Source organism: Dermochelys coriacea, chromosome 4 (genome assembly GCF_009764565.3).
Source record: "Dermochelys coriacea isolate rDerCor1 chromosome 4, rDerCor1.pri.v4, whole genome shotgun sequence".
Classification (NCBI taxonomy): domain Eukaryota; kingdom Metazoa; phylum Chordata; order Testudines; family Dermochelyidae; genus Dermochelys; species Dermochelys coriacea.
The window spans coordinates 101,223,580-101,251,231 of NC_050071.1; the positions used below are offsets into that span (position 1 = coordinate 101,223,580).

Consider the following 27,652-nt stretch of genomic DNA (forward strand, 5'->3'; position numbering starts at 1 on the left):
CAGGGGCGTGATTTTTTTTACTGACATAGCTATGCCAATAAAAGCCCTAATGTAGATGCAATTATACTAATAGAATCATAGAAATGCAGGGCTGGAAGGGACCTCAAGAGGCCATCAAGTCCAGTACCCTGCACTAAAGTAAAACCTAGACCATCCCTGACAGGTGTCTGTCCAACCTGTTCTTAAAAACCTCCAACAAAAGGAATTCCACAGTCTCCTTTGGAAGCCTATTACAGGGCTTAACTACCCGGATAGTTTGAAACTTTTTCCTATTATCTAACTTAAATCTCCTTTGCTGCAGATTAAGCACATTATTTCTTGTCCTACCTTCAGTGGACATGGAGAACAATTGATCACTGTCCTCTTTATGACAGCTCTTAACATATCTGAAGATGGTTATCAGATCCCCCCTCAGTCATCTTTTCTCAAGACTAAACGTGCCCAGTTTTTTTTAACCTTTCCTGATAGGTCAGGTTTTCTAAACCTTTTATCATTTTTGTCGTTCTCCTCTGGACTCTGTCCAATTTGTCCACACATTTCTGAACATGTAGCACCTGGAACTGGACACAGTACTCCAGCTGAGGCCTCACCAGTGCCAAGTAGGGTGGGACAATTGCCTCCCATGTCTTACATATGACTTTCCCATTAATACACCCCAAAATAATAAGTCTTTTTTGCAACTGCACCACATTGTTGACTCACATTCCATTTGTGATCCACTATAACCCCCAGATCATTTTGAACAGTCACTATCACTATAACTATCACTTAGCCAGTTATTCTCCATTTTGTAGTTGCGCATTTAATTTTTTATTCCCCAGTGTAGTACTTCGCATTTAACTTTACTGAATTTCATCTTGCTGAATTCAGACCAATTCTCCAATCTGTCAAGGTCACTTTGAATTCTAAACCTGTCCTCCAAAGTGCTTGCAACCCCTCCCTGCTTGAGGTAATCTGCAAATTTTATAAATTCACTTTCCACTCCATTATCTTATTGGTGCAACATATCCATCCACAACTTGTACTTATACCAATATAGCTTATGCCAGTCAGGCACTTTTACACCGATATAGCAATGTCCACAAGAGGATTTTGCCAGCAAAACTCTCCTAATGTAAATTAGGCCTTTGTATTTTATGGCAGAGGTCTTCATTAGTTATCATATGTTGTGTAAGGACATATTTCTTTTATCATCCTAGGCCGGTCTATATGATAAACTTTTGCTGGGATAGCTATGTTGGTCAGGGAAGTGATGAAGTGTGATTTGTAAGCAATATATCTATGCCAGCAAAAATTTCCAGAATAGACACAGTTATCCTGGCAAAACTGTGATTTTGCTGGGAGAGCTTAGTTTGCTTCAGTGTGGGAAGATGTAATAAGCTATGTTGGTCAAAATCCACTTTTGCTCGTATGAACTGCATTCATGCTAAGAACACTTTGCCAGTGCAGTATACAGGCATAGCTAAATTAGCAAAACACTTCTAGCATAGACCTACCCTTAAAATTTAATTGAATGTCTCCTTGTCTTGTATTATGAGAAAGGATAAATGGCACTCCATGATAAATCTTCTCTCCCATTTATTGTTTTGTAAAATTTATCTGTCAACTTTTATCCATCACCTCTCCAAATTAAAGCATCCTGAATGTTCAGTCTCACTTCATATAGAAATCTTTGCAAGCCTCTAATCGTTCTTGTCGCACCATTTTCTGGACTTTCTCTACTTTGTGCTATCTCCTTTTCTATTTCTCTTAACCAGTTTCTAAACCAATGAGAGAATTTTACTGCTAATGCCATAACTGCTTAGCTTCCTTTATAGCTTCTTGTGATGTTTTTGAAAAGCCCACATTAAAATGACATTTACTGCTTCTTTATCCACTAATTTGTTCTCTTCTTCTGTCTTAGAAAGGTATGATTTTCATTACAAAGCCCATGTTCACCTAAGTATTTCTAGAACTGTCTTTAATAATTGTTCAACAATTTTCCCTGGAAGGAAACAAAAGTAGATGTACATTATGTGTCTGTCACTCAAAAAAAGTCAATTCAAATGAAGATACCTACCCGCGACAAGATACTTTCTAATGATTCTGTTAGTGACCGTTTAGCTTTGCTCTTCAATATATCTAGTCTGAACCTGGGAGCACTGCTTGGTATCTCATTTCCAGTAGTCTCTCCAGAAGGTTGTGAAGCCTATAATATTTAAGAAAGCAGGTGTAAAATACAGGGTTGTACAGAACAAAAACTCCATGAAAGATTTCTGACATCTTAGTAGCACATTTCCAAGCTTTTCTAAACCAAAACTGTACTAAGCTCTGAATCCTCTCATGCATTGTGTTTCTACTGGCATAACAGCACTGAAGCTTATTGAGTTAAACTACTACTAGATCTGAGAATCTCTTTTCCAAATGACATTTATTTGTTAAGTGAAGTATAGTGAGCACCAGGAATATTGTATTTCATAACAAAAAATACGTCTCTTCACATGTTTACCTCAATGTCAGAGCACAATTATATCATCTGTAAGCACAAGAAGAATGGATTCAGGATGTCGTGGGGGAATTATTTATCTTAACACAGCAGATTAGACTTGACCAATTTATTTATTTTATTTTTCATGGCAATCGTGTCCTAGGACTTTGAGTGAGTTAGCTGCAAGAATGCACATCACTCCCCCAACTCCATTCCTTCGAATGCAGAGAGCACTGAGGTCCAGGAAGAAATACAATATTTAACTCTTGCATATATATATTATCATGAGGAACACTTCCACGTTATGGATGACAGTCAACTCACAGCTGATTTTTTTTTTCAGTTAAAAATTTAAACCCAATTTTAGTGCTTGTGAAAGACGGACAGCTCTGGAAACTGAACACAGAATGGGTGTAGCACCACAGAAGTGGGAATGGAGGGATAAATGCTTTGCCTCAAACCTAGCCTAGTCTTATCAACTATATGGACCAAAGAGTAATTCTCGGTGTCCATTAAATCTTGAACTTTTCTCCGGAGGCTCCCAGCATTAGTGCCAAATATACACAATGGTAACAGTATCAGAGATGTGAATGCATTAGACCAATTGATATCACATGGACAAGTGAACAGCTCTCTGACAGCATTAAGTTTTGGTCATTACCAATCCAGGCTGTTGACAGTTCAAACAAAATGATACTACATCCTATTTCCAATCCCTCAAACAGAGAATTCAATCTTTTCCCTCTAACTCAACTCTCCTCAATCCCACATAGCAAGCCATTTACTTAAAAAGACCTTGCAGTTTTCTGGTGAAAAACACTTATTTTGAAAAGAATGTTTGGTTCAAAAATATTAATGTTCTATGAAATCTCTTGCAGCTGTTTAAATTTAAATTCTTCCAATTTAACATAGAGAACCTGAGTAGGATTCCTCACCCAGAAAGCAAGTGTGAGTAGCATGGCAGGAGAGAAGGCAAAAAAATTCAGGGTGTTTGGGTTATTCATCTTGAGAGATGAAGTCCAAAGTATTTACTGTTCCACAGCTCTGAAGATAAAAGATCGAAGTAGATATGACATTTTCTACTAAGAAGAATGGTTGGGTGAGAGGCAAATCAAATTTGCTGCTAGAACTCTGGCATCTTTACAAGTGTCAGATTATTATTTTTGGGTTTCAAGAGCTGAAAAAACAGACTACAGCATGTCTCAGCAGCATTAAAATCACACACAGTTTTTATATTAAGATATTTTCTTCCTTAAACACCCACTTTCCAAATGTTTAGAATCTGAAACTATTTGATAAAAATAATTGGCACTAATCCCAAATGAAAATATTTCACATCTGTTAACAAAAAAACCCAAACACCATTTCCTCCTGTCCTACCTCAGCCCACACTGCTCTTTCAAAGTCCACACATTTCTGTCAGACACGCAAATGACTGAAGAATTGACAAAAACAGTAAATCATAAAACAAGAATGTGAAGTTTTCTTCATGATTTCTCAGCAATGCTAATAATTAATGGCTACACGAGAGTGATAGAAGGCAGATATATTAGCCCCAGGTTAAGTAGGTCCCTTTTCCCTGGGTAAGGTAACAGGGAAGGTTCCAGAACAATCAGGAACTTTCTGTAAACAATTAAGGCAGACAGGCTGATTAGAACACCTGCAGGCAATCAAGAAGCTTCCAGAATCAATTAAGACAGGCAGGCTAATCAGGATTAGCCAGCTAACCAGGCTAATCACCTGGATTTAAAAAGGAGCTCACTTCAGTTTGTGGTGTGTGTGCAAGGAGCTGGGAGCAAGAGGCATGAAAAGCTGAGTGAGAAGGCGTACGACTGGAAGACTGAGAAGTACAAGCATTATCAGACATCAGGAGGAAAGTCCTGTGGTGAGAATAAAAAAGGTGTTGGGAGGAGGCCATGGGGAAATAGCCCAGGGAGTTGTAGCTGTCACACAGCTGTTACAGGAGCCACTGTAGATAGCTGCAATCCACAGGGTCCTGGGCTGGAACACAGAGTAGAGGATGGGCCCAGGTTCCCCCCATCCCCACAACTCCCTACTTAATACCGGAGGAGTTGACCTGGACTGTGGGTTCCACCAGAGGGGAAGGTCATAAATAAATGCAGAGCTAGTCATAAAAAAGTGGGTGATGCCTTTCCAATTACTTCATGCTTTAAGTCTGAATACTCTTAAGTTTGAGTTCCAGGCTGCTTCACGTAGGGACTTCAAATGAATCTGACCCTCCCATGTGTTCACTGTGTACCTAGTCAGCAGGAGGAGACTGCCTGGAGCAGGCATTACAGTACATTTCCTGCTATTGGGAGATACTGAAAGAAATATTGACCAAGATTTTCAGAAGTGACTAGTAGTTTTGGGTGCCTCTGTTTTGGAGTGCCCAGATTGAGTCACCTTAAAGGGGACTGGTTTTCAGAGACAGAGGGGGTGCTCAGCCTTTTCTATAATATCAGGCTCCTTTAAGATATTTCAATTTGGGCACCCCAAAACTGAGAAATTCAAAATCATTAGTCTCTTTTTAAATACTCATCCATGCCTCAGATATTTTAAAACCCCTCCTCTGGTGAGAGAGAGGGAGGAGAGACAAGCTGCTGCAAGGCTAGTGGCAGTAGGGAGACAGGCTTCTCCAGGATGAGAGGCTGCTGTTCTCCCCATAGGGGAAATAACTAAACCTGAGTGTCTGTTTAGGGGAAGGACTGACACCCCGGGGCCAACAACATGACAACACACACCCCTCAGCGTGGGGGCCGGGAAATGTGTTTGTAATTTTTTTTCCTTTTGCTTGGTAGAGGAGACCCTCCTTGGGCCTGCTCCGAGGCCTACCTTGAAAATACTGACAAGTAAACACAGAGAGGGAAGACAAACACTGTCCATGATGGGGCTGATTTACCCCAGGCCTTGCCACGGCCAGAGGGGGAAGTGCTGAGACTGAGGAGATACCTGGCCACTATACCTGTATTTGAAGGGCAATCTGCCCACATTCCTTTCTATCCATATTGCATGTAATGTTGGTTACCTCCCAGCACCTTCAGATTCTTTGGCTCTGTCTACATTATGGACCTTACAGCGGCACAGCTGTAAGATCTCCTGTGTAGCCGCTCTATGCTGGCAGGAAAGAGGTTTTCTGCCAACATAATTAAACCACTCCTAACGAGCATCAGGAGGAAAGCATCTCCCGTGTGCACAACGGTGCTTTTCTTGGTGAAACTTTTTTTGTTTTCACACCCCTGACTGACAAAAGTTTTACTGACAGAAGCGCTAGTGTAGACAAAGACGGAAAAGACTGAACTGTATTTTTGTCCTTCCTTTCTCAAGTGAAGAACACTGTCTCCTTTGTCAGTTCTGCAGTAGTGTTTAACGACAACCTCTGTTTGCATCAGTCTCAATGATATTTCCACACAAACAAAGAAATATCCCCCATATTACTGGGCAACCTCAGAAATCCTTCCTCAGGATAAATTCCAGCGGGCTTGATTCACCACTGAACTCTACTGGGACTAACAGGGAATCAGAATATGAGAGCTGAGTCTTTTTGAAATTACACATATATGCTTCAGCTGTAAATAGTAACTGTGACAGAATGTAGTATTTTCATTTGAATGTTTTCTATATCCACTGTATTGAGAAGATAAGAATAGACTAACTGCAAAGACCAGTGGTCCATCTAGACTGGTACCAGCCAGTACCAGATGTTTCAGAGGAAGGTACAAGAGACTCCATAATGGATAGTGCCACAAGTGGGTTTCTTATACCCCAAAGCATAAGGGTTTATATCTTTCCCCCCTTGCTATTAGCACTTGGGATTATACAAGTATATTCTGACTGGACTTTCTCTGCCTGTCTTTGTACTGTGTTTGCACAGTGCCTGGCCCAATGGGACCCCACTCTCAGTTGGCTCTAGGTACTACTGTAATAAACATGTTAAATAATAAATATCCCACTAGGAAAAAGCAAAGTGGGCTTTCACTTCAGTGTTAATTTAAACCATAAATACAAAGATGGAAATTCACCATTGAGAAGTTAGTAGGAAAGGAAAAAGACTTTTTTTTTTTTAAATGAAAGCTCACATACCTGCTTTGCTTCCCAAATGTGAACATGATCCTTCTGTTTTTCTTCATACATGTTTCTTAGAACAGAGATAATCAACTCATTCTCTTTCTGATCATTTCTTGGTCTTAATTTCTTTTTAAAAAAACAAATCACATGGAAAAATAAGAGCTGCATTCATATAGCAGTTTTAAAATTATTTTAAAATTATTCCCCTCTATTTTAACTTTTGTGATTGCCAGTGGGTAGCTAATGCACACTGAATAGTTTACTCTAGTTGATGCTGCTGTATAATTCCACTAGAGGACGCCAGTGATTCAAGCAATGCAGCAACACATTTTAACGATATTTCACAAATACCACACAATGCTGTGACTAACAGCAGCAGATATCAGCTGCTGAAAGTCATTTGAAGCATATTTTAGAAAGTATAACATTGTCATAGCTAGAATAATTCAGTATAAATATCATTTATCAATATGATTCCAAAATAAAATTATAGTTTTACCTCTCTAGTGCATATGTAATATTTCTCTCTCAGTTATATGACCATTTTACTATGGATCCAATTTTCATTATATAAAACTTCACCTTTGTAACAAGCACCTCAGTAGAACATAACAGGTACCCAGATTTCAAGATTAAATTTATATTTTAAATCCTGCTATTGGTTTTTAATCCTAAAGTTTTGAAGTAGTTTAATTAAAAATAAATACCCAAAGCAATTGTTATATTTTGCCCAAAAATATTCAAAACATTTAGAAAAAAATTACAATTAATTTAATTAATTAATTGCAAGTATACCTGCCAATTTAGCTAAATGTTGTTTTGCTTATAGAGATACTCAGTTATAACCACAAGAGAGTTTAGAATGCATTAACGCATTGGTCCTAAAACAGGTGCAATCTATTATTAAGGAACATCAGAGGAAAGACCACATGAAAATATTTATCTCTGCTTATTCAGATTTCCACCTCGCTTTTAGGATTATTAGAAGAGAAAATATTTTTAAAATGGTAACCTACTGTAGTACATATCACAAAGGTGAAGCTTTTTAAATTTCTGAAATCTCACAATTACACACATAATGTACGGGATATATTATGAGCAAATATAAAATGTGACTGGAAGCAACTCTGGTTACGGCAAATATTTTTAGAAAGATAATGAAAATGGAAATCAGGAAAACATATTGAGCCGTAAGGACTCACTGCATCTAAATCCCAGACCACCAAAATTTGTATTAAAAAGTGCAGAGATGACAGGTTTTTTTGTTATGTTTTATCCAGTGGATTACTTCTACAGCCTTACAATAAAATAAAAATCATCTTCAACATGTTTTAGGGACCTCAGTGCAATAAGACAAGCTTAGGTTACAGAAATGCCCAGTCAGCTGAGGCACTAGTGCCAGTTAGCCCCCAAATACCCAGGAGTTACTATGTTTCTCAACTAAACTAAATGTTTCATTTTTGGTTAGGCTGACCCAAATCTAAATATTCCAGTTTGTCAGAAAGTTTAGTTTTGGATTAGTTCCACATTAAAGTGAGTCTGCTTGAACTTCCATGTGCCTTATGTTCATTCTCTTCCTGATAAGACTACTTTTCCCATGATGCATCACAGTCCCAAACTATTACTCCTGTGAGACACCACAACTCAGCAGGACACAGATTAATGTGAAACTATTCCCAAAACAAACCAGTTTGATTTGGTTCAACAAACTGAAATATTTAGATTAGGGCTGTCGATCAATCGCAGTTAACTCATGCAATTAACTCTAAAAAAATTAATCGCAATTAAAAAATTAATCATGATTAATTGTGGTTTTAATGGTAGTGTTTAACAATAGAATACCAATTGAAGTGTATTAAATATTTTGGATGTTTTTCTACATTTTCAAATATATTGGTTTCAATTACAACACAGAACACAAAGTGTACAGTGCTCACTTAATATTACTTTTGATTACAAATATTTGCACTAAAAATGACAAACAAAAGAAATAGTATTTTTCAATTCACCTCATACTAGCACTATAGAGCAGAGCAATCTCTTTATCATGAAAGTGCAACTTACAAATGTAGATTTTTTTTTGTTACATAACTGCATTCCATAACAAAACAATGTAAAACTTTAAAACTTTAAACTTTTTTTTTTTAACTTTTTTAAAACTTTAGCGCCTACAAGTCCACTCAGTCCTACTTGTTGTACAGCCAATCACTAAGAGAAACAAGTTTGTTTACATTTATGGGAGATAATACTGCCTGCTTCTTATTTACAATGTCACCTGAAAGCATGGAACTTTTGTAGCCGGCATTGCAAGGTATTTACGTGCCAGATATGCTAAACATTCGTATGCCTCTTCATGCTTCAACCACCATTCCAGAGGACATGCTCCATGCTGATGATGTGTGTTTAAAAAAAAAAAAAGCATTAATTAAATTTGTGACTGAACTCCTTGGAGGAGAATTGCATGTCTCCTGCTCCATGGTTTTACCCACATTCTGCCATATATTTTGTGTTATGGTAGTCTCAGACGATGACCCAGCATATGTTGTTAGATTTAAGAACACTTTCACTGAAGATCTGACAAAACACAAAGAAGGTTCCAATATCAGATTTCTAAAGATAGCTACAGCACTTGACCCAAGGTTTAAGAATCTGAAGTGCCTTCCAAAATCTGAGAGGGATGAGGTGTGGAGCATGCTTTTAGAAGTCTTAAAAGAGCAATACTCTTATGCAGAAACTACAAAACCCAAACCACCAAAAAAGAAAATCAACTTTCTGTTGGTGATATCTGACTCAGATGGTGAAAATGAACACGTGTCCATCCACACTGCTTTGGATTGTTATCGAGCAGAATCTGTCATCAGCATGGATGCATGTTCTCTGGAATGGTGGCTGAAGCATGAAGGGAACATATGAATCTTTAGCACATATGGCACGTAAATATCTTGCGATGCTGGCTACAACAATACCATGCAAACGCCTGTGCTCACTTTCAGGTGATACTGTAAACAAGAAGTGGGCAGCATTATCCCCTGCAAATTGTAGCCAGACTTGTTTGTCTGACTGACTAGGTGAACAAGAAGTAGGATTGAGTGGACTTGTAGGCTCTAAAGTTTTACTTTGTTTTATTTTTGAATGCAGTTTTTTTTTTTACATAATTCTAAATTTGTAAGTTTAACTTTCATGATAAAGAGATTGCAATTTGCATTAGGTGAATTGAAAAATACTTTTTTTTTTAATAGTGCAAATATTTGTAATAAAAAATAAATATAAAGTGAGCATTGTACACTTTGTATTCTGGGTTGTAATTTAAATCAATATATTTGAAAATGTAGAAAACTTCCAAAAATATTTAAATAAATGATATTCTATTATTGTTTAACAAAGTGATTAATCGTGCGATTAAATCGCAATTAATTTTTTTAATCACTTGACAGCCCTAATTTAGATTCAGGTTGAACAACAAACCAAGCTGAAATGAAGTATCAATTCAGGAACATCAAAACCTTTTGTTTTGATCACAGGTGTCAAAACAATGTTTCACATCTCCAAATTGAACGTTCTGGCACTTGACTTTTTGATGAAAAGTAAAGTTCTCTACAGACACTTTTTGTAAAAATGTCATTAGTCAAAAATCCAGTTTTCCATCAGAAAAACAGTTTAGCCTGAAGATTTGACCAGCCCTAGAAACAATAGTGAATGACCCAGAATTTAAAACAAAGGGAGATTTCTAGATTGTCACTGAATACTGTAAGAAGCTGAAGAACAATTCTCAGGAAAATAAAAGCGTTCATCTGGACATAGATTGTAAATAAAAACCATAGCAATGTAACTTTTAACTTAGAAACAAAACTAGCAAACAAAAAACACACATTACCTGAACCTGCTCAAAAAGAGAGGCTTGCTCCTGGTTATTTAGTGTTGTTAGATGCTTCTGGAGTTCTAGTTTAGCTTTAGAAGGATGTAGTCCTAATAAGCGATGAACCAAGAAAAATTGAACAAATACTGTAATAAGCAAGCTTGAAACTGATACAATACACTACTCATATGATATGAACAGAAGCTTAAATAAGAGGTATAATCATAATATTTAAATGAGTTATCTGCATTAGCTTTAGCAGATGGGCGTTGTAGTGTATATATATATTTAAAAGAAGTGTACTTTGTTTTATATAATTACTTATATCAATCTGTAAATATGAACTTTATAATGCACGTAAAATGAGAAAATGCAATCTTTTGCAACAAGGAGTTTTGCTGGGATAAAGTGCAGGATTAGGCTTCTTAGCTGACCTAGAAGATAGCAGGATCATGTAACACAGAATGAACCTAGAGTCTGCTGCGGCTTATCAACAGACTCTTTATTGAGGTTTTATGCAGTATAAGTTTTGGGGACTTGGTTTTTTTTTAAATATATTTGCTATTAAGTACTTTCTCATTTATATGCCTTGGTCTATAATTTGCCTCTTCAAGAGTTTTGCCAAGATACGTGAAATATTCTTCACGTGAAACACTCTTGCCAAAATACGTGAAATACTGAAGTATTCTTCAGCTTTTTTCTTTTGCTGAATTCGTTTACTGATTTTTAAAAGCAGATAATCCTGAGGCTCTCATTAGTTCTTCCTTTTCTTATCCTTGATTAAATTCCTTTTCTTTTCTTTTTTTTAAGCCACTAACAGGTTTCTGTAATAGTTAAGCATCTGATTGTGGGGTTTATATACTTCTCCATCAAGCCAGAGGTGAACAATAATATTTAATCAGACTCAATTGTCTTTTTAGCGCTCTCAGAATCATAGCTAGCTGAAGGCCAAAACAAAGTACAGGGTAGTGTAGTTCTAGAAATTTTCCTGTTTCTACAGATTAATACCAGATATGTCTTGGTCCAACAAGCTACTGTGGCTTTTCAATGATCTGACAGCTGTTGCTGTCCCTCATTCACCCCAGCCCTGCCCTAAATGGCTAAATTCTTAGCTGTGAAACCTGCTGAAATGCAAAAGGTTCCTGACTTCATGTCTTGGCCACTTTCTGTACAATGGATATAAGCTCCAATTACTTTGTTTTCTACTAGAAGTACAGGTCAAACGCATTAAAGAGATCCACTGTTTGAGATCATGTTTGATAACAGAACACCACCTCTATCTACCTCAGTTCATTAACAGAACATGTGGTTCTCAGCTAGGGCAGTATATTCCTTAAAAGTTCATTTAAAACTTATTTCCAATTTTTTTTATTGTTTATAAATTCAAGAACCAAGTAATTTTCAATGCAATTACATTTAACTTTTATTTATTTTTAAAAATTAAGTAAATACACAGTATGAATCAGTTTAGCTTTTATTTGATCATTCTCGACAATAGTACTCTGATCTTATACTGTATTGAAGTTATTTTTTAATTAACTGACCAGGCTTCAAGTGTCCAAAGTTAATACAGTCCTCGGTTTAAAAAAAATGTGTATTCCTTTAGATCAATGTTCACACATAAAAATATTGCTCTGGTAAGTAAGCTAGGTAGAATACATTTTCAAGAGGTTTCATTGTCAATATTGCTTAATACTTACCTTCAATCTTTTCACAGAGTTTATGCAGGAATTGCATAGGGCATCCCTCGCAAAGTTGGAGCTGAGCTTTGGAGTTTTGTTGCACAGCAGCTACAGTGAAAGCCTGTTTCAAAGTCATCATGATTTCATCAACCTAACGAGAACAAGAGAGAAAATCAAGGCTAACAAATTACATTTTTTTTCCCCACTGAATGCATCCAATGAAGTGAGCTGTAGCTCACAAAAGCTTATACGCAAATAAATTTGTTAGTCTCTAAGTACTCCTTTTCTTTTTGCGAATACAGACTAAAACGGCTGCTACTCTGAAACCTGAAATTAAATGTGATTTCTGCTACCTTAAGTTGGTGTTGTTTTCAACCCAACAAAGTCAGTCTCTTTAAAAAGGATACCTTCTTTGTTTTGGGATTATGTTAGGATAATGAGCAGGGAACCCCTGAGATACTTACCTTCTGATTGTGGTTTTGACTTTCAAAACTGATATACCTACTGAATGTAATCAGACATCTCCATTCATTTTAATGGAAGTTCTACTTTTAAAAACAAACAAACAAAAAAACCCACGATATACAACGTGATTTAATGCTTGGTGAAGTATGAAGTGTTCCATGGCCTATGACCACTGCAGGCATGCCAGCGTAGGAGGTTATATTTATTTTGAATAGGATACATATTCTAACCTCTGCCATCAACAAAAATTCAGTTTCTTAACAGTTTGCAATCTTAAGAACAATTATGTTTTTATAAATGCAATGGGAGTTGAGAGCAAACAACAAAAAAGCTTAGCACCTTATGATATCAAGCCTTTAATTTGCATCTCTTACCAAGGCTTCATCTGTGCACTGAAACACGTAGCAGACAAAGTAGCAGCCACTGTTTCCTGACGACTCTCTACAGATGAACCCAAAGTGGTCCACATGTCTAATACCCTGGCACAAAAGAAGTAGTAACAAAAGAGTCAGTCATGTTTACAAGTTGATTTCATACATGTAATTATCACACCAACACATTAGACACATGTCCAACAGCATCATGGTAAACCAACTATCTCATTCCAGCCATATAAAAACCATCTAGCCTACTAAAGGATCTTGTAAATATATTTAAATCATAAATACTCATTTACAAATGTAGCAAACTGTAATGGATCTGTTGGGGAAGAACCTGCATGGACAGACAAGTGCATGACCAGACCAAATTAAGTTTGATCTCCAATGTACTGCAGTAAATGTTAAAACTCCTCCAAAGACATTGCATCCACACTAGGGACTTAATTCAGTGACTCTGACTCAAATTCAATAGTACTTACTACTCATATATCTCAGGAAGAGGAAAGATTGCAGAATCAGGCCAAAGAATCGGAAACAAAACTCATATTACATTATTCTGGCAGTGCCCACAATATGATGGCCCCAATACTGCAAAGATTTATTCATGTGCTTAACTTTACTCGATTTGAATAGTTCAGCTGAAATCAGTGCAGCTACTTTCGGTGTACAAAATTAAGCATGCACAAAAGTCTTAGCAAGATCAGGGCTTCTAATATACAGTGTACAAAGGCTGCAGGAGAGAAATATAATCACATTTTGTACAATTTGCCACAAGTGGGTTAAAGTCAACCTTCCATTAAGGATAGTAGAAAAGAGGCATGTGATTTGTTAAACCAAAAACCAGGAGCAGATTCACAAGAAAAAAGTGAGTTTCACTCAGTTATAACTAATTTGAATATTAGCAAACAAGACATTTCTCTGGTATTCCCTATCAATGTTGACTGAATTGCTGAATACTCAAGATTGTCACTGTATCATGAGAATACCAAAATCATAAAACATGAATATTTTTGGACACATATTGGCCAGGAGCACCAAAAACAAGAGCATGTATATGTAGTAGAGCAAGGCCAGTAATCCTAAAGTAATGTGAACAGCACAATTTCCTTGCTATAAATATTAATAACCTTTCATCAAGCGCCAACTGAACAAAGAAAAAGAATTTAATATACATGTAGATATCCAACTTCTCATAATATGATAGTTGCATACTCACACCACTTGGAAAAAGTATTATGACAAACGCAAACATTTGGCATTAATATTGCAACAGAAGATATTAATTAGAAAGACAATTAAATGATCTAGAGGCCTCAGGTTCTTAAATTCTAATTTCCTGTAAACGCCCAGGCTACCTCTCTTAGGGTGTATACTGCAGAGCCTGTTGTTATAATATCCGACAGTCAGTTCCAGAAAATATGTGTTCCAGAAAATATAATAAGCCTTGATTTTGACCTCCCCTATATATATATTTGCATTGACTTCAAAAGGGTTTACTCCCACTGTATATCAGCATTAGCAAGATCAAGATGAAACTCATAAAAATTTTCTGTTGGTTACTCAGAATGTTGCACTTCATGAAATTTTATTCCTGTAAAAACTCTTCATGAGTCTGAGTGAGTTCCCTTCCAGGGTCTTGTGGTATAACACTTAGATCTGGGAAAATGGAAATTCTATACTGATTCTGAATAATCTGCTAAATAGGATTTGCTTTGGAATTGGTCAGTATTCTTTGGAATATGTTAAAGTATAAGTAGACTACCTACAGCAGGCAGGAAGGAATCCTTTATAACCCTCTCCGCCCCTCCACAGACAAGTCTCTCAGAAGAATCAAGTATTTTTCTGCTCCTGGAAGCAGTTTTCTGAACTTGATGAATTACAATAAACAGTGATATAGGGACTTCTATATTTCTGTGTTATTATCTACAAGCTTGGGTAGACAGTGTATAGCAAAGACTGTTGGATTCAGAGGCCACTGTACTCTTCAATTTCTAGATTGGTCTTAAAGCCTATTTTATGGTTATAGGACACATTTTATTTATTTATTTTAAAAGAGAATCAGTTCCATTTATTGATGGACTGTTGGAGCAGGTCTCTCCTGACACTCTCATCACCTAACCAGCAAAGCACGAAGCATCTGCTTAGTTTAAGCACCGATGTATTCCCATGAATTCAAGGGGACCTCAAAGTTAAACACAGGCTTATGTGCTTGGCTGGATCAGGGCTGGATCAGCAGGAGCCTTGCATCACTAAAAACTCTGCCACACTCACAAGACTAATACTTGCGAGCAAGGCAGAGTATTAAAGTAATCGGGATTTCCACTTTGAGAGCAAGTGTTTGTTTCAATATCCCAATTGCTTCTAAGAACAAGAACACAGCAGGCAGAGCAGAGCAACTGAGACAGGCAACCTTAACCTCTTGCCTTGTATCATAATGGCAGCCATTTCCCAGCACTAACAGCAGAGTCAGAAGTCGGTGCCAACAGGCTCCAAGAATTATCATAGTTTGGGGGGGAGGGCACGACGGCCATTGTCTTCCCAAACTGCAAGCCTCAGGAAGGTGTGGAATTTGCCCCCTCCACCCCATTGGTCTGACTGGAGGTACCCCCCAAATACAGAAGTCAAATTACGCCTATGACTCCAAAGAAACTGTGATACTGCTCTGTGGCTGGCCACACATGGATGTGAGAGTGAAGTAATCTGCTCCCTCCCCTCTCCTAGTGAGATGAAGAGAAGCTGTATATGTCCAGAGTTGCAGCAGTGTTAGTCTGTATCCGCAAAAAGAACAGGAGGACTTGTGGCACCTTAGAGACTAACAAATTGATTTGAGCATAAACTTTCGTGAGCTACAGCTCACTTCATCGGATGCATTTGTTAGTCTCTAAGGTGCCACAAGTCCTCCTGTTCTTTTTGTGTATATGTCCAGTATCCCTAACTGACAAACCACCTAGCCAGTAAAGCATTCTTCAGGCCTGAGGGGACCCTTAAGTCAGGAATTCACTTCCTCTGCTGGTTTGAGAGAGCCAAAGTTTAGTGATCTTGAAGTTTATCTAATGACTCAGGATTCTGGCTGAAAAAGTGGCCTGAGGGGACGTCAGGATTCAGGTTCTCCTTGTGATCTGGGAAGTTTTCTTTAATTGACACTATGTCGATTCAAAGGGTATCAGTTTATATTAACACGGTTATTTTTATAATTAGCGCACATGCACCTAACAGGTGTGCAAGGAAAGTAGAGGAGAGGGTGCAAGGAGCCCCCTTTTGCATGCCCACACTAGCCCAGACATGATGGTAGCCATTTTCCTCATTTGTCACTTTCAACCGTCTCACACTCTTTTTGCATCTCTCCACTAGCTCTCCTTCTCCATCAGAATGAATTAACTATTTGTCTTCACTTTCAAAGCCGTTCAAGGCCTATCATACACCGTTGAGAGGTCTTGCCTCTCCTCTGCCGATGCCAGCCTGTGTCACTTATTTATTAAATTTTAAAACAAACACCTTTGGATTTCTCCTTCCCTGCTGCCCTTCACACATGGGAGTTCCCTGTAAACATGCACAAAACTACCTCACTGTCCTCCTTCAAGTGTCTCCATAAAACACCCCTTTGCTGTGATGCCTGCAAAAAGTTTTGACAACGGTAGAGCAGCTGTTGTGCTGATATCCAGCAATTAATTTGTAATGAAAGAGGTGCCGGGACTATGAACTACCAAGCCTAGAGGTGCCGTGGCTCAGCCCTGGCACAAATTAAGCACTGCTGATACCACTGTCAATCATGCTGACCCATGTTATCTTATTATTTCTTTGTGAACCTGTCTGTTTTTTTATTCCACCAGTCCTCTCGTCTGATATTTAGATTGTAAGCTACTTGGGGCAGAGACCGTCTTTTTGTTCTGTGTATGTACAGCGCCTAGTGCAATGGGGTCCTGCTCCATGACTAGGCTCCTAGACTCTGCCACAGTACAAACATATAGTATCAAACATGCTCTCCTGAGTGCAAAGTCTTCTCTGAATTCACACTAGTCTCCTCAAGCCACAGTCATGTGCTCTTCTGCGATGGCCAGTAAAACTAATTCTATACATAGGCGGAATCAGTTGCCCTACAGTAGAGGCCCCCAAACTGTGGAGCGCACCCCCCTAAGGGGTCATGGGGGAACATCAATGGGGCGTGGTGGAGCTCAGGCCAGCCTCTACAGGGGATGGGGAGGGAGCACCACCCAGCCCCTCCACGCCCCAGCTGTGCTTTGGTCTTGCCCCCAGCTGCATCCCCAGGCCCATGCCTGGCCCCGTCCCCAGCCTCGGCTCTGTTCCTGGCCCCGGGCCAAGGCTGGGGGCAGGGCCGGGAGCAGAGCTGCACTTGGCCATGGGCCCAGCTGCCAGCCCCTAGTACAGCCCGGCTGTGGCCCTGCTCTGGCCTCCACCCCCAGCTTTGGCCCAGCCCCAACCCCAGCTGTGACCGCAGCCTTGCCCCGCTACCCCTGTCTGCACCCCGCCTCCATGCCTCCAGAGCCGCAGCCACTCCTGGCCTCAGAGGTGCGCAGACTGGAATAAGGGGAAGCACAACCCTCAAAAGTTTGGGGATCACTATACAGTAAACAACCTCCATCTTCCCTCTATAACCCTGAAGGCATAGCATCTGCCTTCACCAGCTCCTGCTGGGGTAGCGTATCTCTGTTCCCCCTTTACTATGAGCTGAGTGCAGTAACTGTCTATATCTGTGTGGTCTACAAAGTAAAAGTAACCTGAATTTGACTGTTATTTTTGAAGAGTGTTCAATTAACTCTGAAGTACTGTTTATGCCCTCTATTTCAGTGACTGATAATGCACTGCACAACACACATACAGCCGAGGGAACCCTGAACTTGCACAACAGAGAATCATGTCTTCTGGAATCGGAAAGCAGAACTTGACAGGATATTCGGTCCACTTAATTTTTTATTGCACAGAGAAGAGAGAGTCCTGACCTCAGACATTACAAGGCTAAACATTAAACAAGAAATGAAGGCCTTACAAAATTACAGACTGCCAAAGGGTCTATTCACCCATGACATGTGGGGATCCACTTGGAACGAATTGGGAGGGGAGAATCAATGAGTATTCATGAATGGCCCAACCACCATAAAAATTAATGCACTATCAGTTTACCTGAGAGCAAAAGGATATTTCCTTGAAGCTTTTCTCAAGTGCTACTTTTTTCGTGTCAGGACTGATGAGGTAAACTTCAGACTGCCCAATCTAAAAACAGTTAAATAAAAAAAGAGGAATACATTTAGCTTCAAGAAACATTATGTCAAATTTGTTCCAACTAAAAAAAATGTTCCTTGGGTATGAGAAATCTCAAAATTTATTCCACTCTATACTTTGACTCAATGTAGATTTAAATCACAATAATACAACATGCACCACATTTTGCATGAGAGAGAAAACTGATGCAAGGTTGGACTTGCACATACTATTAAATTTATAGCATTGTAAAATACTGAATTGGAATTTCGTTCTGTTTATGAGGCAAAGGAAAAATTAAAGGACCTGCATTTAACTAGAAAGTAGCAAAACTATACTTACAGCAAATCCTGAATCTTGGCAAGGTGTTAAACTAGATGACACTTGCAGTCCCTTCTAACCCTATGGTTCTATGATTCTACAAAAAATCAGTTTTCCCATGACCTTAGCACATGTCAATTTAATCAGTTATGTGATGAAACTGCAGTGAAATTGAAAGGCAGGCCTGGAAGCTGACCGAATCCCCACTTATATTTTTTTTAAAGTGTTGTTAGATGTACACAGTACTTAATTTAAAGGCAATGTATCTCAAGCTATAAAAATGAGGTTACTGGAGTACATTTTGATTTACTGGAGTACATTTAGCTGTAAACCAGTTTTGTAGCAGTAACTCTCTAGCTGCCAAGAAGCACTGCCAGGTTTGAACAGGAAATTTTTTTCCAGACAGGTACTAATTTTAAGGTGAACCAGCTGTTCATCATTTTTCACCATTTTTTATGAGACTCGACATGGGCCAATATATAATGTTAAAATTGTTGCCAAGTCTCTGGGGTGTCTTCCTAGTTGCCAGAAGGTTGTATCTGCAGCCTGGTGAATTTTAGGCTGTTTCCTCTTAGAAAGGTGGAATCTCCATACATGCACAAAAAACAAAACCAATCCAAAAAACTACAGCCACCTACAATTCCCAGAATGTACATTAAACCATCCAGTGCATCCCAGACACCTGGCTTATTGGAAAGAATCATCCAAGAGTGTAAGGGAGGAGAATTGGGCCTCCTTATTTTGTCTGTTCTAAGCACTTCCCCATGGTTTCATTCTTGACCCTTTCTCTTACTTTAGCCTACATAAAACTTCCATCTCCTCGTCCCCATGCTTGTTTTCCTTTGCAGTCCCCCAGGGCTGACCTCTTTTGCTTGGTGGGAGGCCATTCATCTCCTTGCCACTCAGCAGACCTCTCCTCTGTTTTTTGCTGGCTGCCTATTTCTGCGGCAGGAGGCCAGCTCCCACTTCTACCTTATGCAGTTGCCACTGTCAGAGGAGTCAGAGGAGCAGCCGTGTTAGTCTGTATTCGCAAAAAGAAAAGGAGTACTTGTGGCACCTTAGAGACTAACAAATTTATTAGAGCATAAGCTTTCGTGAGCTACAGCTAGCTCACGAAAGCTTATGCTCTAATAAATTTGTTAGTCTCTAAGGTGCCACAAGTACTCCTTTTCTTTTTGTCAGAGGAGTGCGTCACTGTACCTAGGGCACGGGCCAGGATAGCAATCTCCCAGGATGGTTTATTAAAACAAGAGACTGTTCCAGCCAGATTAAGGGAATTGGAAAGCATCCTAGTCTAAATGTTTTTCATAACACCTAATGTGTCAAATACTCAGCCTCTACTATATGTTTTATATGAAGTCACAACAATAACCACTGCATGCAAATAAAGGGTATTTCAACCTCCGAACAATGTTAATTGAAGATTGATCAATATTAGCTGGCTAACCAATGAACTCCAGCACTGTGATCAGCTATGGGATGGTGGATACTGCAGCCCCTGACCAAGTCATTTCACTTCCTGCTACTGAGAGGTGTTCCAACCAGATGTGTCATACAAGAAATCCAACTTTGCATATTAAAGAAACACCCTTTGTGAAATATTTGGAGACTAGAAAGCCACCAGGCAAAAGTAATCAAAGTTAAAAGCTGAAAAAGAAGCCATATCTGAAAGTCACGCCACTTTTTGGGTGGCTAACTCTATACATTCAAGTCTGAAGCACATTGAGGTTTGAGTCAAAATTTTCAGTTTCCACATCTGTAAAACCGGGGTTTAAATTACACACCTCTTTCAGTGTTGTGGCAATTTAGTTAAAGAACTAAGTAAATCCCAAAGTTCACCAGGTGGGGGGGTTGGACCTAAATATCCCCCTCTGCATTCTCCCCTCATCCTGCAAATATTTGCCATAGTCTAATTGCTTGAAACAGTATTCATTTAAAAACTAAGACTTAATTATTTTAAATAAGGCTATTGTATTTTCAAGGTGACAGAACCTGCCCCGAGGAAGGATGATGCAGGTATGGCTTTAGTGGGGCGTGCACATTTCCCCCCCACACACACCCCCAATTTACCTCCCTGAAGAAGCCAGCGTACAGCTGCAGAGCAAAAGTTCTAGAATAGTCATAGCTACTGTTGTCCCTAAGCTAATTCCTCGAGACATAATGATTACACTTCCATTCTGCAGGTGTAATGCCTCTGGGGTCCCTGTTAAAATAGTAAAAAGAAAAGGAGTACTTGTGGCACCTTAGAGACTAACAAATTTATTAGAGCATAAGCTTTCGTGAGCTACAGCTCACGAAAGCTTATGCTCTAATAAATTTGTTAGTCTCTAAGGTGCCACAAGTACTCCTTTTCTTTTTGCGAATACAGACTAACACAGCTGCTACTCTGAAACCTGTTAAAATAGTGCATCTCCTCCACTACAACAGGGAAGGTCTTGGCTCAGAGCCATAAGAAAGCCCTATGAATTTAGTCTGACCAATCTAAGGACATGTCTACACTACAAAATTAAGTCGACCTAACTTACATCGCATACAGTCGCCGCAGTAATTACATTGTTTGTGCACATTTACAATTTGTTCATCGTGTCTGCAGTGTGCATCCTCATCAAGACCGCTTATGCTGATTGCGCTGTCAGCGTGGAGTATTGTGGGATGGCTTCTGATAGCCAGTAACAGTCGATGTAAGAAACACAGTGTCTACACTGACTTTATGCCTCTTGTGAAAATGGAGTTAAGTCAGCGTAGTGAGGCAGTTACATCAGAGAGCAAAATTTTAGTGTAGATACTTACATAGTTAGGTCTGCCTGGCATCGACCTAACTCTATAGTGTAGACCAGGCTTATATTTTAAAAGTATTGCACTGTATTTAAAAAAACTTTGTACTAAAAAGCACAGAACTACCACCCCTTCTCTCACCACCTCCATCTCCAGGGATAGTCAGCCAAAAGAAACATACACAAGTACTTAATGTACCCAAGAGATAAGCTCAAGATAACCAGCCAAAATATTGTCTGCTATACTACCTCTCATTAACCAGTGTTGTACAGAATATAGTAAACATGAATTTATTTGCAATATAGCAGGAAAGCGAAGCAAAACTAACCTATACCCCCTTCAAATCCTGACCTTAAACCATGTGGCCTACCACAGTAGGGGTGTAGCTGGCTAGGTGAATTTTGGATACAGACAGGTCAACCTGGTGCCAACCTTAACCTCAGTATGCTCAGAACTACCGTAGTAACCCACAATTACACATACACATCGATTACTACTGGGAGTAGGTGCAGTGCAACTGCAGGAGCACCTTAACTAAACTGCTTGTTATGGGAGACAAAGGGAGTGCTTGCCCGCAGCCAAGTTCCAAAGATCCTGTGCTCTAAATAGGTAGCATCTCTCACCTATAAAGTTGTTTCTGCTGTAATTATTAAGCATAATACACACACACACACACACACACACACACACAAACACTATATATATATATCTCAAACAATAAAAGTTAGTCCCAGCCTTTACATCAGACCACTATCAATAATATTCCCTAATAATTTCTCAACCTTGTATTTTTGAAGCTCAACGTTTTATGTGGTGCTGTTTTAAACCATTTCACTTAATATACTTTGACAATGTAAAACAGGTTTTTACACTGAATCATAAAACTCTACAAAGAAATATATACAATTGTATGTGTAACTTAAGCTCCGATAACTGCAAGAAGTTATTCAAGTAGGAACTCCTATCTTCGCAGGACATTTCTTTTGCATTTCCTATCCAATGTTAAGAGACATAAAATGCTTGCAATAGTTGCAATTTGTTTTACCGTGAATAACATAGTCCGGTTTCCTGCAATATCTGTTGGCTGCACGACGTTGTGTCCATAGCTAAGTTGACGTTTTAGGTTCAGCGAAGTCTCCGTTTCATCAAAAGAGCTGGCAAAACTGTTACTCTTGCAACTCCCATCTTGAAAGTCCCTCTTAAAAGAAAAGGAATGCAGCCCAGGCTGAGAATAAGATTTCCTAATTGGTCTTTTCTCTTCTTCTTCACTAACCAAGGGTTGGAAAACAGATCGCAGTTTATCACTGAATGATAATCCTCCGGAATTATTGGCAGTTTTGCATTGTTGGGACAATGAATTAAATTCCAATTTTTTGGTACAACTAACATGGTTAAATTTTTCGATACATTCATCTATTAGTGCTGGGGGTGCATTTTTGTGTGCTACTGTCACTCGTCCACAGAACAACACCTCAAACTTTTTGGAAAAAGGGTCTTCAACTTCAGATAGATTATTCTGAAACTCTTCTTGGCGAGCCATTTTTCCAGCCTGTCGAATGGAGCTAATAATCTCAGGCACCTACGAGAAAGAGAAAAATACAGTATCAACAAATGATTCTTTATGCTTAAGACATTGGAATGCTAAAAGGAGACTCCTAATGTCAAAATTTCCATTTCCAATTTCCAAGTGGCCACTAATTTTGGGTTCCTCCTTTTCTGAGAGATCAGATGGGGACATCGTGAATTTATCTCAAACAATATGTGCATTAGCAGTTAGATACTGTTCAATAGAAAACCTTGGAGGGAGGATGAAAACTGGTTCATTTGCTTCCCTAACAAGAGACCTGACCTGCCAAGATGCTAAGGATTTCCAAAAAAGCCTCTGGAGTGATTTAAATCAAAACAATTTAAATCACAAATTTTAATGATGATTTAAATCAGCAAACGGAGAACCTTGATTTAAATAATCGATTTTAATTGTATTCTGCATTTGTACATTTTAGTTATTTGCCTGAAGAAAGGTTGATTCTCATTGGTTGGTAACCATTAAAACATATTGATTTGCAATTAAGTATAGCTTTTAGACTACTTTTGGTGCTTCTTTTTGCTAACCAGGAGAATAAACTATATCTATATACATTTATTTAAGCAATTATACAGCTTAACTTAGGTTTATTCAGATCCTCAATTTTTACATTTTTAATATGTTAAGAAATGCATCATTCACCATGCTGTGCAGAGAATAAAATTATGTCCTCCATGAGTAAAAGTGTCAGAACACCGTTCCAGTGTGTTCTAGTCCTGGGTCAAGGGACAGACTACCGAATAACCTATGGTGGACCCCAAGAGTTCGGGGATTCCACTGAGGGAACCACTGTACTACATGATTCATTTTATACTTCTGATTTGTGTCAAGCTCTGTTTGGCTGGAAATTGAATGAATAAAGAATGTGCAAAAACCAGCATTTAAAATGTATTTATTCGTTAAATAAAACTACTTTAAATGTGCTGGATACATAAGAAGAAAAGTTTATTAAAATGTTTTGCATTTAAAACTGATTTATTAAAAAAGGAAGTATCAACAATAGTTAATGAATTGCACTGATGGTTTCTGGTCACCATGTCATTGAAAATTTTAGAACTAGTAGGTCTCATCCTCCCACAGCTAGTTTTCATTCATAGATTGGAAGAGAAAAAACTAGCTTTCCTGCTTTTTCAGCTCCCAACTGGTTTCTAAACTTTGAATGAAATAGTCATTGAGGTGAACTAGTGTGTTAAGTCAGAGCGTGCAAATGAAATTTGCTGAGAATACTAAGTTGGGAGGCATGATTAATACAGAGGAGGATCGGAAAAATATACAGGAAGATCTGGATGACCTTGAAAACTGGAGTGACAGAATGGGAGAAATTCAACAGTACTAAGTGCAAGATCATGCACTAAAAATTTCTGCTGCAACTTGGGGATTCCTTAGTTGGAAGCAACAGAGACCTGAGTGTGGTTGTCAATTACAGAATAACTATGAGCCACCAATGTGATGGGGCTGTGAAAAAGGCAAAAGTGATCCAAGGATATATTAGGTGAGGCATTTCTAGTAGACAGGTTTCAGAGTAGCAGCCACGTTAGTCTGTATCTGCAAAAAGAAAAGTAGTACCAGTGGCACCTTAGAGACTAACACATTTATTTGAGCATAAGCTTTCGTGAGCTACAGCTCACTTCATCGAATGCATTCAGTGAAAAATACAGTGGGGAGATTTATATTCATAGAGAACATGAAACAATGGGTAGAGATATAGAATCTATATAACAATCTAGTAGAGATATAGAAGTATTAATGCCATTGTTCAAGGCACTGGTAAGACCTCATTTGGAATATACAAATCTGGCCACCCATATTCAAGAAAGATTAATTTAAACTAGAACAGATGCAGAGAAGAGCTACCAGGAATATCGGGAAATGGAAGGCCTATCTTATGAGAGGATACTGGAAGAGCTTGTCATGTTTAGTCTAGCAAAAAAAAGGTTGAGAGGGGATATGATTGCTCTCCATAAATATATTAGTGAGGTAATTCCAGAGAGAGTGTAAAGCTATTTAAACTAAAGGATGGTGTTGGCACAAGAACAAATTGATATAAACTGGCCATGAACATATTCAGGATAGAAATTAGAAAGTTTCTAACCATCAGAAGGGGAGGTTCGGAAACAGACTCCCAATAGGAGTTGTGGGGGCAAACAACTTAAATAAGTTTTATGAGAGAAGGGGAAATTTATGAGTGCAATTGTATGACGGTGTTGCTTATGATGGTAGGGGGCTGGGCTCTAGGGGCTCACTTCTGGCTTTCATATGTTCCCCAAAGTCATGCTTCAGGGTTTCAGGAGGAGTCAGGAAGGGCTTGCCCCCCCTCACCTCCACCTGCCTGCCCCAATGTATTCTGGGAGGGTTTTTCTTTAAAAAAAACAATTCCTTCCTCAAAGCATCAGGGATGGACATGACTGGAGATGGGACAATGGAGATGGGGAAGGCCAGAGCTCTGAGGTGGCTCTGAGTTTCTCTTGCTCAGGTGCTTGGCTGGCTGGTTCTTGCTCACCGTCTACCTGATCACCGTATGTGGAGTCAGGAAGAAATATATCCCCATTGACAGTGACCTTTGGGATTTCTCACCTTCCTCTGCAGCATGTGGGTGTGGGTCGCTTGCCAGGATTATCTGGGTATATCTCACTTAATCCTTTCACTGTCATTAGGAGGACCTCGAGCTCTGGTGTATCTCAGTCTTTCCTATTTTCTGTCGGTGGCAAATAACTGTATAATACTTTAGTCTCATTTCAGTTGTTGGATTTAGTGTGCAGGTGCTGGGCAGTGTGGGTGCCCGTGGTATACAGGAAGTCAGATTAGATGATCTAGTGGTTCCTTCTAGCCTTAAACTTAAGACTTTATGATCTACTTGAATAAAATGAAATTAAGAAATTATTCTCTCTGCCCCTGCAAAAGAGGCGACTGCTGTCAAAAGTTGGTTTAACCCTTCAAAAACTCCAGATCCAGATGCTCAGCCAGCAACTTCCACCAGTTCAGTGGTTTGACTTTCTTTAAAACTTAGCAGCAAATATGTACTTCTTACTATTATTTTTTGTATTTAATGTAAATGATTTTAATAGATTATAATCAGTTTAGGTCTGACATAGGCTGCCAATTTCAAATTTAATTTTAAATAGGTTTATATTTTTAAATTAGACCTCTATTTAATTTAATAATTTAATTTTTAAAAAATCCTCAGTTTTCATCCACCCTAGCCTCTACAACTCACACCCAGTGTTAGTATCAAGATCAAACTCAAAAAGGAAAGAAAAATAACATTTAAGAATATAATAGTAGCCACAAAACAATCAGGAATGCCAAGCATTAATGTTATTGGTAGGTTAATGGCAAATCTTGCACACTTGTTATAACCTTCATAGTAGCACATTTTACCATTAGACCAAAGTGTTTTTGACGGAAAGTAAATTTTGTTAGAAAGGAAAAAAATAATTCCTTTTGTCATATAATTCTATAATTCCACACAGTGGGAGTCCTATCTAAATTAAGTTAAGAAACATTCCACCATTTTCCTGGAATCCACGTTAGGAAATACTCAGTTATGATCCACAGAAACTATAAATTATAAACAAAAGCCCAACTACTATCAGAGGCCAATATTTTAATTAATTAACATGAACTGAATCAATAATACTTGGAAATCGCGTCTGCTGTCTGATAGCACATGCAAGTCTTCTTCCAATGATCTGCTAGGCTCATATTTATATAGTGTGTACCATACTTGATTATGTCATACTGCTTTGTGTTCTTTCTCAGCCTTTGATTGGAGTAAAGGATTATATCATCATATCAGCAACAAAGGCTGTAGAACAAACACAAACCTGGTGCCACAGTGTATTCATCCAGCAGAGAATACTCCCAGGTATTTAACAATCCAGAGTGATTTTGACAAAAGACCAATAAATACATAATTTTCTACAGAAATGGATCTCAGCTAGTGAAAGAAGAAATTAAACCCACTTTCAGAATGATTATGTTCATGAAAATTTGATTACTGATGCTGCAGCAGGAGGTCTGGAACAGCATTCTAAAACATCAAACCAGGAGAACCATCTCCCCAGACAAGTACTGAGATGGCTTGAACCCCAGAGAACCCTTCTGGAGATCACCTCTGCTTTTAATAAACATCTCCATTTATTTTTAACAGTTTAAGTACAACAGGACTATGCAGAAACAATTGAAAGGTTTTACCTTCAAGAGTTCAGAAAGACCTCAGTACGGTTTCTTTTTATAGATAAGAAAGTATGGCAAAAAGCATTAGTCAGAGGATTAAAACAATGAATATGACAAACAACGATCAGGAAACATTACTTCACCCTTGAGCATGATGCATGAATCATCAGTTAAATCGTACATAGAGGAAAAAGACAATGGGTCTGGACTTAAAAATTCTATTCCTAGCTATGACACTAATTCACTGAGCAGCCTTGGGCCTAGACAGCTCTGTGCCTTGGTTTTAACATATGTAAAATGGAGATGATAGTCTTTGTTACCTCCAAGGGTGTTGTGAGCCTTATTATTTAATAGGCCAGACTGTGTGTTCTTCCCTTTCTAGTATGGAAGAAGAAAATGGCTGTGGGAGACTTTAAGCCATTTTTGCACCCTCTCTAATTCTGGCCGTGTCCAGAGGCACGCATTTAGAGAAGATGTAAGGTTGCCTTATGGTGTGCTAAGTTTTAGGTGACTATCTAGGGACTGTTTACTCCAGCATAATAGCTTCCTCTCTCACCCTCACTACCCACTGCAGAGCCAATATACCAGACCTTTAGGACTCAGTGTTTGTAAAGTACTTTGAGACACTCTCCTGAAAGCTGCTACTTAAGTGCAAAGTGA

The 27,652-nt window shown here is 38.6% G+C and overlaps 1 protein-coding gene across 4 annotated transcripts in view; it reads right to left on the reverse strand.

The window, feature by feature from the left end:
* Positions 1 to 27,652, reverse strand: part of TBC1D1 (TBC1 domain family member 1) — a 193,722-nt gene that overhangs the window by 81,867 nt on the left and 84,203 nt on the right. For all 4 annotated transcript variants that reach the window (XM_038398839.2, XM_043513971.1, XM_043513970.1 and 1 more), the window contains exons 3-9: positions 22,277 to 22,810; positions 18,058 to 18,147; positions 12,913 to 13,017; positions 12,092 to 12,224; positions 10,410 to 10,501; positions 6,551 to 6,661; positions 2,060 to 2,188 (exon numbers count right to left, since the gene is read on the reverse strand). In XM_038398839.2, the coding sequence (XP_038254767.1) occupies positions 2,060 to 2,188; positions 6,551 to 6,661; positions 10,410 to 10,501; positions 12,092 to 12,224; positions 12,913 to 13,017; positions 18,058 to 18,147; positions 22,277 to 22,810 (1,194 nt within the window). The remainder of the gene's footprint in view (positions 1 to 2,059; positions 2,189 to 6,550; positions 6,662 to 10,409; positions 10,502 to 12,091; positions 12,225 to 12,912; positions 13,018 to 18,057; positions 18,148 to 22,276; positions 22,811 to 27,652) is intronic.